The sequence below is a fragment of the Berghia stephanieae genome, chromosome 9 (assembly GCF_034508935.2).
Source record: "Berghia stephanieae isolate SIO BIC M18660-M18661 chromosome 9, UCSD_Bste_1.3, whole genome shotgun sequence".
Taxonomy (NCBI): Eukaryota; Metazoa; Mollusca; class Gastropoda; order Nudibranchia; family Aeolidiidae; genus Berghia; species Berghia stephanieae.
Window position 1 is genome coordinate 30,205,873 of NC_088368.1, and position 13,847 is coordinate 30,219,719.

Consider the following 13,847-nt stretch of genomic DNA (forward strand, 5'->3'; position numbering starts at 1 on the left):
TTTTTTGTACTAAAAAAGGTACTGAGTTACATTCCCACCTCGACTTAGCTGTTTTTTACGGTGCTGCACTGTGGCTGACACCTCGGCTATTCTATTTTAAAAAATAAAAATAAAACCCCAAACAACAACCAAAAAAAAAAAAAAAAAAAAAAATGAAAAACAAAAAAACAAAACAAAAACAAAACATAACAACAAAAAAAACATTATTAAAACTTTCGAAATCCCAAAAGAACAACAACAAATACCAAAAACTCTGGAACCACTCATGAATGGATCTTGGCTAACACAGTCCGAAAATTTGAAATGCGCAGGATACCCAATAGCAACCCCCCCCCCCATCTAAATTATTGCAATCTGGTATACCTTTTTTTTTTCAAGAAGAAATAACATTTCGTTTACACGGACAATTTCAAAATATAAATAAATGTGTCATGGTTTATTCAAGAAAAAACATGTAACGTAATAAATAAAACATGAGTACAGTAAAACCTCATTATACCGCCATGGTTGGGACTATGCAAAAAAGGGGTGGTATAATCAGTTGATGGTATGTATAACTATAACTATAAGGAATAATATGTTTGTCGTTGATTCAATACAATAGGGACTCCTCATTGAAATAACGTTAAATTTTGTTGGTTATAAAAAAAAAAAAAAGGGGGGGGGGGGTATAGCGAGATTTTACTGAGATCGATGATTCAGACACATCTAAGATTGTTTCTTACAGGAGTTTGAAAATATCACAGGATAGAATTAGACCAGCAACAATGTCGAAGAAATTGCATAAATCGACACTCATCGCCCTCTCAGTTTCATCATCGTCGTCGTCATCAGTTTCATCATCGTCGTCGTCGTCGTCATCAGATTCATCGTCGTCGTCGTCGTCATCAGTTTCATCGTCGTCGTCGTCATTATTGCTCAACAATATCACAGAAATGCATTCACATTAAATCCCAAGATAAATCTAACGAGAAAATGAGAACTTAACACTGCCTCGTAAATCGTCTTAACAAAGGGAATATTATCGGGTGCTCCACAAGGAGAGACAATCCTATCCTAAAGCCTAAAGGAAATGTCTTACCAAAGAAACATATCCCATTGGGGTTGAATAAAGGGAATCTTCGAATCTTTTTTTCAGTTTTATTCTATTCTAATGAGTTCAAGTGAATCCTTCCCATAATAGGGAATGAGATTAGCAGAATAGTAGCGTCCCTTGATTGGACGTCACCCATAGTCTGTGACGTCACCGGCGGAAAAGTTATTAGAGAGAGAACGTCATGTGGGTTGTGCGCATACGAGGACGAGAGACGCATGCGCACAACCAACATGACGTTCTCTCTCAAATAACTTTTCCGCCGGTGACGTCACAGACTATGGGTGACGTCCAATCAAGGGACGCTACTCTTCCGCTAACCTCATTCCCTATTAATACCTTATGTCGCAATCTTGCGGCTTTGTTTTTCATCATTATTAACGGGTCAATATTGGCAGAAAAAGTCAAAATGACAACCAAAAAAAAAAGAAAGAAAAAAGGAACAACAAAATAACAATGACTATTATCATTTGAGTACAGCCATTAAGTTTTGACGTATGGAAGGTACAATTTCATGACGCCATCTTTCTTCTTATTGTTTATCTTAGCAACACGCTCTTGTAGGATAAAGTGGGCGTAATCTCTCCTCTGGTTCACTTCCGGCGTGCTCAGGGTCTTTTCCTTATCAACAGGCACACGCGTCTGCGAGGCTGAGGCACCAGGAACGACCTTCACCTTGGATGGTTTGGGCATTGTCAGAGGTCGGCCGTATTTGTCTAGGTTTTCATTGGCCTGAAAGAAGACGGTAAAGAGAGGTGGGGGAAGAAAAAAACAAGGGTGGGGGGGGGGTAAATTTAAGAAATATGAACACCAAATATTGTCACTATTTCCCACGGATTCACCGTGCTCAATTCGCTCTACAGTGCTTCATTTGTTCCCCCAGCAGGCCATAGACAACCAAATCTCCATTGTGTACAGTGCAAGTAAGTCCCTTGTTAGGTATCCTTATTGTACAAGCACCATCACTGCCTAAAGCTAAGTACTCATTCTCACCTGAGTCGAATGAGGTGCCCTTATCCAAGAATAATACTCACGTGGAGTAACTCGCCTGGACTCTGATCATTTCCAACACCGGCATGCTTTGTACAAGACAAGAAACTGTACCGACCACTGAGTAACTGGCACCATTAAAATATAAATAAACAGATGAATAAATAAGTAACAAAATAAATAAACCACTACCTACGTACCTACCTAACAAAAAAAAAAAAGAAACAACTAAACAAACTACATAAATAAATAAATGAATGAATATATAAATAAATAAATAAATAAATAAATAAAAAAATAAATAAATAAATAAATAAACACATAAATAAATATTGCTTGAAATACGATATAATGGCAGGGCAGAATTCCAGAGTATCATATCATAATACGGACATTTTGAGAGATATAAGCTCTCGACGGCAAGCGATTTTTTACCACTTTGCTTGTGTTTCTGTCAACAAATTAAAATGCTGTAAATATTTTTTCTTTAAAAACGAAAAAAAACAAAACAACAAACACAAAAAACAAAAACAGTTTAGATTCAGATTTGAAGAACCAGGTTTGTGATTTTAGAGGCCCAGCGGTAAGGTCTTTGCTTCGTACCCAAAAGGTACCGAGTTCGACTACCTGCCTCGCCCAAGCTCAATTTGCGGCGGTGCATTGGGGCTGGGTTATCCCAGTCTTCCCTTGAACAAAGAGCGTGTAGGTAACGATTGTTATGTTATGTTACCAAGAGCTCTCACTTCCCGCTTTTGGTGAAGCCACGCATCTTCCGTCTTCTACTCGTATTTTCTTCATTGTATCAGTAAGCCTAGCGCGCATGATGCACGCGGAGCACACCCACCTCGCTGTCTCGCCTGGTACGCGACAATAGCATTGCGGTTAAGAGAAGTGAGAGCTCTTGGTAACTACGTTACCCTACACACTCTTTGCCTTGAATAGACCCTAAAGACAAATTTGAATTTTATTTTAGTTGTCTCTTTATCTCTACTACACACGTGTGCCAAGAATACTAAATTTAAGTATGACTCAGATGGAGAGTTTATCTTAATCCAAAATTTTCAATACTCACCTCACAAGTTTGCGGGTCCTTGCAGCATGAGAAAAGAATTAAGTAAGTAAAAGGTGTACTGATTTTCATGTTCTTTAATTAATATGCAAATACTGTATTTGATAATAATGACAGTAAGGATAGAACGATGTGGGAAAAAAATCCACCTCAAAGTTAAGGAAGAGAGAGATGGAAGGGGAGGAGGAGGAGGTGGAGAAAGAGGATAATACGGAGGAGGAAAAAAGGAGGAGGAGGAAAAAAGGAGGAGGAGGAATAGGAGGAGGAGAGGTACGAAGAAGAAGAAGAAGAAGAAGAAGAAGAAGAAGAAAAAGAAGAAGAAGAAGAAGAAGAAGAAGAAGAAGAAGAAGAAAACAGGAGGAGGAGGAGTAGGAGGAAGGAGGAGAATATGGAGGAGGAGGAGGATGAGGAGGAGGAGAAAGAGGAGAAGGAAAACGTGGAGGAGGGTAGGTAAGAAGAAGAAGAAGAAGAACAAGAAGAAGAAGAAGAAGAAGAAGAAGAAGAAGAAGAAGAAGAAGAAGAAGAAGAAGAAGAAGAAGAAGAAGGGGAAAAAGAAGAAGAAGAAGAAGAAGAAGAAGAAGAAGAAGAAGAGAAGAAGAAAAGAAGAAGAAGAAAGAAGAAGAGAAGAAGAAGAAGAAGAAGAAGAAGAAGAAGAAAGAAGAAGAAGAAGAAGAAGAAGAAGAAGAAGAAGAAGAAGAAGAAGAAGAAAGAAGAAGAAGAAGAAGAAGAAGAGAGAGAGAAGAGAAGAAGAGAGAAGAAGAAGAAGAAGAAGAAGAAGAAGAAGAAGAAGAAGAAGAAGAAGAAGAAAGAAGGAAGAAGAAGAAGAAGAGAAGAGAGGAAGAAGAAGAAGAAGAGAGAAGAAGAGGAGAGAGAGGAAGAGAGGAGAAGAGAAAGGGGAGGAGGAGGAGGAGGAGGACGAGGACGAGGAGGACGAGGAGGTGGCATGAGGGGAGTAAAGAGGCTGAGAAAACACAAATAAAACCACTCCTACCTGAGCTACTACAGTTGTTTGGTGCCAAGTTCTCGCTCTCTCAATGTAGTCCATAAACTCCTCACTTAAATTAGTGGTGCTGGAGAAAAAATAAATAAAAACAACAGAGTTTTAGAGGCATATTACCTACTGATATTTCAGGGCACTCTGGATAGAGAGCTTGTCAATATTGCAAGCACTAGCGTCTGTATTGTGGTAACTACCGTGGGAGTAATTAAAACATGATGATGATGGTGATGATTATGATGATGATTATGATGATGATGATTATGATGATGGTGGTGATGATGATGATGATAATGATGATAGTGATGATGATGATGATGATGATGATGATGATGATGATGATGATGATGATGATGATGATGATGATATTATTATTATTATTAAGAATACAGTATTATTAATAACCACAAAGATATCTGAATACAAATAGGCGCGGGTGGACATACACTTCCATACCAATAATATTGATGATCATGACGATGATGTTGCTGATGCTGATGACAATGTTGATGATGATGGTGATGATGATGATAGTGTCAATAATGATGATGGTGATGCTGATGCTGATGATGATGACGACGACGACGATGATAATGATGGTCATGATGATATAAATAATGAAGACGATGACGAGAACGACGAAGACGAGGATGATGATAATGACGATGGTTGACATACTACCTCTTCGCCAGCTTCATCTTTTCTGACATCTCGTCCCGGTCTTCAAGGACAGAAAACCACGGGGTGCTCATTCGGAGCTGAAACACAAATCAATCGTTAAACCATCAAATCATTGATATGCGTCTCGTCGTATCAAAACGGTATCAGCTGGGGGTAAACCAACCCAACGTGTACATATATGCAGGTCTGACATCCGAACCCACTTACGGGCCTAGTTTAACATTGTTGTAATGGACAATATTTTGCGTCATTTTTTGAGATATCCATTACAACAATGATCTCATAAGGAATTGGGTTAGCAGCCCTGCAAATAAGTGCACGTCGGGGAAACATAATGCTCAAAATTGAACATTTAAGAAGAATTCATAAAATTTAAGTTGGAAAGAATGCAGTATGGAGATCAATGATTTTGTCCAGTGAGGAAAAAAAAAAACAAAAAAAAAACCAAACAAAACAAAAAACCTAACAACAACAAAAAAACACAACAAAAAACATAACAAATAAAACACACACACACACACAGACCCACACACAAAACTATCCTTCAAATAATCAACAAACAAACATACAAATTAAACCCTAATAAAAACACCACAAAAAAAAACCACACAAGAAACAAACAAAGAAAAAGCAAAACAAACACACACACACACACAAACACACACACACACACACACACACACACACACAAACATAACTAGGTTATGCTTAAACGCTGGTCATTTTTTAAGTTTCCAAACTAAATTATCTTCAAACAGTTCCTTCTGGCAGCATAGCGGATCTTCTACGTAGCCTCACATCCAAATTGTTCAGCACCATTTTACGACTTTCCCCATTCCTTCTAACGTCATATCCGGCTTTATATCGTAATGGCAAAAATGGAGAAGACGACTACTCTCTAAAAGGTCTGCACGAGTGATTCAATTTTTTAACTCTTTGATTCTTTTATTTACTCATTCATTCACTATTTCTTTAGATCAAAATATTTGAACAACCACATCAAAAAGGTATAAAGTCGGGTTGGTTTAAACGCTGAAAATGGGAGAGATCTACATTCATGTTTTCGTCCAACCTTGTCATCAATCACATGATTTGTTGCTGTACAACGATTGGGCATTTCTCAATGCATCCAAACACGCTGCTTTGTTTATGAAAGTTGTAAACATACCCATGAGTCATGCTGAGCAAAATGACCAATTGTCGCGTTGGATATTTCTTAAATTGTGAACACTTTTCACTACTACGTGGGTCATTTTGAGCACACTTTGCAATGTGACCAATGACCTCGAGCACATGGAAATGTAATAGATCGTGCCCAGGGAGGCCTTCCGAAATCTCCTACATCCCCAGTATTTAAAAAAAAATGATGTTCTATTAGGGGGTTTGGGAGGGGGAAAACTTTAAAAAAAAGAAAAAAAAACTATACTGGGAATGTAGGAGCTTTCGGAAGGTCTCCCCAATTTTATGATATGATTTGAGGACTTTGTTTAGTTGCCGAGAATGATCTAAGTTAATCCTCAATTATCAACATTTCAAACCTAACAGTATAGATATAATGAAGTTGACGTCACTCAGGTCTTTGTAAATTGTTTTTTTTTTTTGCCATCCGCGTTTATGAGCAATTCAACACTAAATTGTATTAACTAGACTATAAATTTTAAGGTTACACATATCATATTATGTAGTTTTGTGTGGTGGTACGTTATTTCCAGCTGGTGAATGTTGTCAGTTTTTTGGCTGAGCGCAATAATATTATAATAATATACAAAAGGAACGGAATTGGATTCAATAGTCTGATGTCACGTCCGCCCAGCAACGAGTAGCTCAACAAAGAAAATCAGCACTTTTTATTCTTCATGCTGGCAAGAACTTTTTCACATGTCATGTGATCAGAATGTATAAAAGTCAAAACATGATCAGATTTATAATGTTTTTCTCCTCTGGATACACTTTTATGCTCGTCGGAGAAGTATTTCATAAGAAAGATTATATGAAAGATTAGTCTTACACAAACTTACTTGTGCACCATTCTGTTTGAGTGACATTTAGAGGATTTTCATAGATTTGGCCTTAAATAGATGTTTCCATAACCTAAAACAATTTGTTAAAAAATATTTAAAAAAATAAATTAAAAAAAACACCAAAAAAACTAACCTCCATATGCAACATGCTATTTGAATGGCATTTAAAGGATTGAGTCATGATATATCCTCAACCAAACTAAAACTCAAAAAATTTCTTTCCGTTCTCCCAAGTTCACAACTAGAGGGATGTGATTTAAGGGGCGGTTTGGGTCTAATTATTAGGAAAATCCTTCGAAAAATTGATTTTGAGATTATGGTGGAAAATGATATTTTATTATCTTAGAAATAATATAATTGAAGTCCAAATTCTTAAAGTAGACTATAAATGCACGAAAAACAAAGTCGAAAATGGTACAGGTAGTAAGAAACGTGTGAAAAACGGGAAGCCATTTTGCTATTTTCTCAATATGTCATTTTTCTAAGGGTATGGGAAACTGTGTCAAACGTTTCTCAGAATCTATTCAATGAAATTGTTTGAAAATTTCCACAGTTATCACAGAGATAATGTATTATGTCACATCAGAGAGATTTTTTTGATAAGATATGTGAATTTTGAATTATAATCCTAATTCTGAATTTTTAAGGTCAATTTTGTCAAAACATTTTGATTCTCAATTTTGTAATGTTCTAATAAAAATTCCATAAGCTAAAGCCGTAAAATCTCTCTGTTGTGACACACTATGGTACAATGTTGACAAGAGGGAAGAATATGGAGGTCATTCCTTCATTAGTTTTTGTGGAACGTTGTTTGTTTGTTTTGTTGTTTTTTTTTTTCAGAGTAGATCGGTTTAAAATATTTTTATTTTCTTTCTTTGAAAAAAATATCTTTTGTCCATGCTCAATACAAACGCTATGTAAATATTTCTCAACACCAATAGTAAGGCGACAAATTTTTAATATGTTAGAAATACATTCAAACGAGGCCACAATACCATCGTCTACTGCCCAATACTAATCGCTATTGAATACATGGGTTTGTCTTTCAAATGAGTACGTAGATAATTACTTTGACACATCAGTGTAGAATGGCCACCAATTGCCGTGGTCGTCCCACATTGACGTAATCACACGTTATAAGCAAACAACGTATTCACCATACCTGTCTACGACCGAGGGTAATAAATATGCGAGTATGCGCGCTTCGGAAGTAATGGAGTTCGCCGACTTTTTCATCGTGTCTAAATCAGATTATTTTCACCGTGTTACGTAATATTTTGAAAGAATAAAATTTCCCTAATTGTAAATAAACGCTTTTCAGAATCGATAACAGTCTTATTTCTCTTTTCTTAAATGTGACCTTCTGTTTCAAAACGGTATTGTGTCGGAATCATATTGATTTATTGATACTAAAAACAGAATACACTGTCAAAAACACGAACCGTGTCTATCTAAGTCTATCAGTGTTATTAGGAAGAATAATGAATATAGTTTTAAAAAATTAATGCTAAACCTAAATTTTCATTTTATTTTTTATTATTTCAAAAACATTAAAAAACGTACTTTTTAAACAAACATTATAAGATTTGATCATTAGAAATCAAGAAATGCTTTTATATTATATTATTTTTATAGCCCCTATATGTTTATTGGTTTTAAACAAGCTAATAATTCAACCTATAAAACAATTTTAAGTTATCTATTCTAGTGCATGGGCCAGTGGGCGAAACCCTCCCCCCCTGGGGGAGTTTTCGCCACATGGTTTTTCTGAAACAGCAATATATCTTGAGTATTAATCCGGGTGTTACCGTTTTTTTCAAGTGTCATTTACGAGAGTTACGGCCCTTGAAGGGTCATTAGGTGCAATTTTTTGTGAAATCGTTTTTGTGCATAAAATGGTTGTTTATCACCTTAAAATTGTTTCACATACAATCAATAATGGAATTTTATTGTAATTTCTCATTTTTTGCCTCATATCATAAAATATTTTACAAAGCCATATAGCGTTTTAAAATCTTTGATAGCCATTTTCTCTACAATTTGAAAAAAAAATCTATTACAGTGTACTTGTTTCCCTTCAGGATGAATAAACAAGAGGGATTTTGCACTAGCACAATTCAGGCATGCTTCAGGGACATATAACACAAATTAATCTGGGTGTTACAGTTTTTTCAAGTATCATTTACAGGAGTTATGGCCCTTGAAAGGTCATCGGGTGCAATTTTTCGTGAACTCATTTTTGTGCATAAAATGATTGTTTATCACCCTAAAATTGCTTCAAATGCAATAAATAGTGGAATTTTATTGTCATTTCTCATTTTTTGCCTCATATCATAAAATATTTTACAAAGCCATATAGCGTTTTTAAATCTTTGATAGCCATTTTCTCTATAATTTGAAAAAAAAAATCTATTACAGTGTAATTGTTTCCCTTCAGGATGAATAAACAAGAGGGATTTTGCCCTAGCACAATTCAGGCATGCTTCAGGGACATATAACACAAATTAATCCGGGTGTTACAGTTTTTTCAAGTATCATTTACAGGAGTTATGGCCCTTGAAAGGTCATCGGGTGCAATTTTTCGTGAACTCATTTTTGTGAATAAAATGATTGTTTATCACACTAAAATTGCTTCAAATGCAATAAATAGTGGAATTTTATTGTCATTTCTCATTTTTGCCTCATATCATAAAATATTTTACAAAGCTATATAGGGTTTTCAAATCTTTGATAGCCATTTTCTCTATAATATGAAAAAGATATATATTACAGTGTATTTGCTTCCTTTCAGTGATAAATAAACAAGAGGAATTTTGTACTAGCACAATTCAGGCATGATTAATGGGCATATAACACATATACATTTGTAACATTTGACCTTGCTGTAGCAAAGAAAGCTTACGATATTGTCTGGCAAAACCCACAGCTTTACAAAACAGTCATTATTCACCTGGGTGTCTTTCACACCATAATTTCATATCTTGGTGCCCTGGGAAAGCTCCAAAGTGGATCTGGTTTTGAAGAAATTGTGACTGAAGCAGGGCTATGTGCACATGGTTCTATGGATAGGGTTATGAGTGGAAAGAACTACAACAGGGCTATACGAGTGCATGTGTCTGTTTTGGAGGCTCTAGAGAGGCTTCTGCTTGCAAAATTTGAGCAGGACACGGATTCAAAACTCAGTAAAGACCTCATGTCTTACATAAAGGAATTCACCGAAGGAATTTCAAGCCATACAGATAATAAAATTCTCCAGTCAACTGTGTATGCTGAGTTATTTTCCCAGTATGAAGCCTTCAAAGAGAGTGTCCGCTCAGGAAAGTACGGAAAAACTGCACAATACTGGATCCGATACATGGACAGAGTTTGGCTTCTCCTCCAGTTTCTGCGAGCTACAAAGACAAACAACTTTCTTCTTCATATATCTTGTTTAAAAGAACTGTGCCCACTGCTTTTTACCATGAATCACCACAATTATGCCAAGTATCTCAGTGTATATTTTGTGTCACTAGTCAACCTGATTCATTCCCACCCAGGGGCAGAAGAAATGTTACAAGATAATGGATTTAGTGTCTCCAGATCAAGGACGCCTGCTGGAAGAATAGCAGTTGATATGACCATTGGACAAACAATAAACAAACATGCAAAGACAAAAGGAGGTATTGTTGGGTTCAGCAAGAGTCTTCCAAGCTATTACCGTTGGAGTGTAACAAGACACAATCAAGCAGAATATGTATCAGCAACCCAAAGAATGATCAGCAACAACAACTGTATAGATATAGACACCCACAAAGAATTGAGCCTTGCAGAAAAAAGACAAAGTGAAAAGCGAGTGCAAAAGATCCTCCAGGCATTTTCAGCATTTATCAATCCCTTTGAAGTTGAAGATGGTCTGGTCAGTCTAGCTTCAGGAATGAAAGTGCAAGAGGATGTTGCTGATGACCTGCTAGCCGTGGAAAAAACAGGAAAAAGATTGTTTGAAAGTTTTGTTGAAAACAGACTGAAGGAAAAGACTGTAGAATTTCACAAGCCATTAGAAAGGAACAAGACCAAGACATTTGCATCATTGAGGAAAGTGGTAACAGTGAAAAAAGACATGAACGTGGTCAAAATCAAGGCACAAAGAAATTTATTTGGCCAGCTTCTTGTTTTGTCCAAGAGCACAGTGTTGATCTTCAAAAAGTTCTTCAATATCCTCTAACACCTACTCCATGGTCGCTGGCTTCATCAGATGGTTTACCTCTGAAGACCAACAAAGCAACTCTGTTGCACAAGCTCACGCCTGACAATTCATTAATGTTCGAGGATTATGCAAAAAACAAACAAACACCGTTTACATTGTTGATGGCAATGCACTGTTACAAACTCTGTCAGCAATCCCAAATACATTTGGTGAAGTAGCCAAACTTACATTTTCCTCCTTACCACAAGCAGCTTGTGTACACTTTGTGACTGATACTTACATAGAAGATTCAATCAAAGGTTGTGAGAGATTGAGGAGAGGATCTTCTGAAGATAATGCATACTTGTTAAGAGGATCTGCAACAACAGTGCCCAGACGTTGGAAATTATTTCTCAGCTGCGTTGATAACAAAAGATCCCTTATCACGTTTCTCCTCAAGGAATGGGAAAGTAACGAATATGCAAAGAACCTGAGAAACAGGGAAATCTTCTTTGTCTGTGAAGAGAGATGCACCTTACTTTACAGTGACACGGATGAATTTACCACAGCTGTACCTTGTCTAGATCTCTACTCATCACAGGAAGAGGCAGACACACGAATTATACTGCACTGTCAATATGCTTCCCGCCAACCAAACTGTGAAACAATTGTTGTCAGATCACCAGACACGGATGTCTTCTTACTTCTCCTTTCATTCTCAGAGACAATTGGAAAGACCCTGATTTTTTTATACTGGCTGTGGCAACAACAAGCGACAAATCAATGTCTCTCAGATAGCAAAGACTTTGTCTAAACAGATGTGTGATGCATTACTTGGTGTCCATGCATTCACAGGCTGTGACACAACAAGTTGCTTTGCTGGGCAAGGAAAGCTGAAAGCTCTAAAATTTCTTCAAAAGGAGGAAGATCTTAGAATTCTGTTCTCCAGATTTGGAACATCAGCAGCTGTTTCGAGTAATGACTGTCTCATGTTAGAGTCATTTGTGTGCAAGCTGTATGGCAAAACCTCATGACAAGTGTCAACAAAGTGAGGTATGGCATAGTTCGCCAGCGTTTCAAAGGAAAGAAAGGTACCATCTCATGCAGTGGTGGAATTGATCTGTGTCAGATGCCTCCTTGTAGTCAAGTATTGTCACTGCATATATCAAGAGCCAACTTTCAAACTCTCATTTGGAGGAATGCAGTGTGCCAGAATCCTAGCATTCCAAAACCAGAGGATAACGGTTGGCAGAGAAATTCTGCAAATGAATTGGAAGTACAGTGGTTCAAAGATGCTTTCATTCCAGATGAGTTGCAGGAAATTGTGTATGAAGAAAGCTGCACCAGTACTGACGAAGATACATATGCCGAGGATGGTAGTGATAGCTTTGACAGTGATTTCCTTGACGACACTTCAGAGGACGAAGAGGATTTTGCTACTGATGATGAGGATATGTAATAAATTGGTGAGCAGTGCAAACTGTTAAGGAGTAAAGCATGTTTGCAAAACACATAAGGATATTGTTTTTATGTACTTACTGCATCTTGAATCAAGAATCCCTTTTGAGTATCAATTATTCTTCATAATATAACAATGCGATTTCGTTCAAAAGTCTTCGGTAATGATGTTTCACTTGGGTTGTGAACAAATTAGTCTTTTTTCATGATATATCTATTGTTTTTACCACACCTTCAACTTACTTTTAAATGTGACAACTGGACATCAATACCATGTTTAAAAAGAATGAAAATTATGATGAATTTGGCATCCCACAAAGTGGAGAAAAATTTAAGGGTTGCGTACACTTTTAGTTTTTCCTGTGACGTAGAAATATGAAGGTTGTTGTTGAGGCTTGGGCCATAGCTTTCTTCAGTGCTACATTTTTAATGAACATGCTGTTTTTGGCCATATTTAAAATAATTTTTGTGTAAAACACTGAAATAGCCCATTAGTTTAGATATGACACTTCATGAGATTACTGACAAATTGTTTCACTTTCTGTGAATCTATATAATATTAACAAATTGAAAGCTTGTGCAGATAGTTTGATAGTATATTCAATTTCCTTCAATTTGATACCCAATTTGCATATATTTGAATTAATATTGTAGTCTCCAGAGCCTTTGAAAGAAATGTTGTCTCTTTTTTGCAAGGGGACACAACTCACTTTTTTCAAAGAGCCATAACTCTCTTAAATGACACTTATTTTTACGGTAACAGTGGAATTTGTATGGCCAATAAGTTCTATTATTTAAAAAACTTAGTGGCATAAACTCCCAAAGGGGGGGGGGGGAGGGGGGGGGTCCCAGTGGCCTAAGCACTATTCATGTCCCTGTTACGTGTGAATCAGTTTCCATTGTATATTATCTATTTACTTGCATATATTATTGTATAAAAATGTATATTGAGGATAAAGGGAATTTTTATCTCATTTATAACTATTAATTGTTAATACATCCCATGTATGTGGTATACTAATGTCATTGATAAAAAAAAGTGTTGTAATCTTTGTATTCCTTTCTTTTCTCCACCCCCCCCCCTCTCCCTCACCCAGCCGCTTCTGACAATGAACAGCGTGACCTTGACATTACGGCTTGTCGTTTGTCACGCCACGTGCTTTCTTATTCTTCGTGCGTCAGGAAACCCTTTAGTCAGTGGAAAGTGTCCTGCTGGGTGGACCTACTACAAAGTAGGAAATATTTGCTTAAAGCTGATTCACAAAAAAGTTAGCTTCATAAACGCCATTAAATATTGTCGGGAAATGACGGGGACATCCAACTTCCGTCAATCTGACATAGTCACCATTGAAGACAATGTGATGCTCGACTTCGTT

General features: G+C 36.7%; 1 protein-coding gene across 2 annotated transcripts in view; it reads right to left on the minus strand.

Annotated features, from left to right (window-relative positions):
* Positions 1-407: 407 nt before the first annotated feature.
* LOC144980033 (uncharacterized) overlaps positions 408-13,847 on the minus strand; it is a 65,988-nt gene continuing 52,548 nt past the window's right edge. Inside the window, exons 30-33 of one of the 2 annotated variants that reach the window (XM_078927494.1) lie at positions 4,831-4,907; positions 4,144-4,222; positions 1,602-1,825; positions 408-1,235 (exon numbers count right to left, since the gene is read on the minus strand). In XM_078927494.1, the coding sequence (XP_078783620.1) occupies positions 1,193-1,235; positions 1,602-1,825; positions 4,144-4,222; positions 4,831-4,907 (423 nt within the window). In that variant the 3' untranslated portion in view covers positions 408-1,192. Of the gene's footprint in view, positions 1,236-1,559; positions 1,826-3,155; positions 3,174-4,143; positions 4,223-4,830; positions 4,908-13,847 lie in introns of those variants that run through there. The other variant, XM_078927495.1, reaches the window with a different exon arrangement.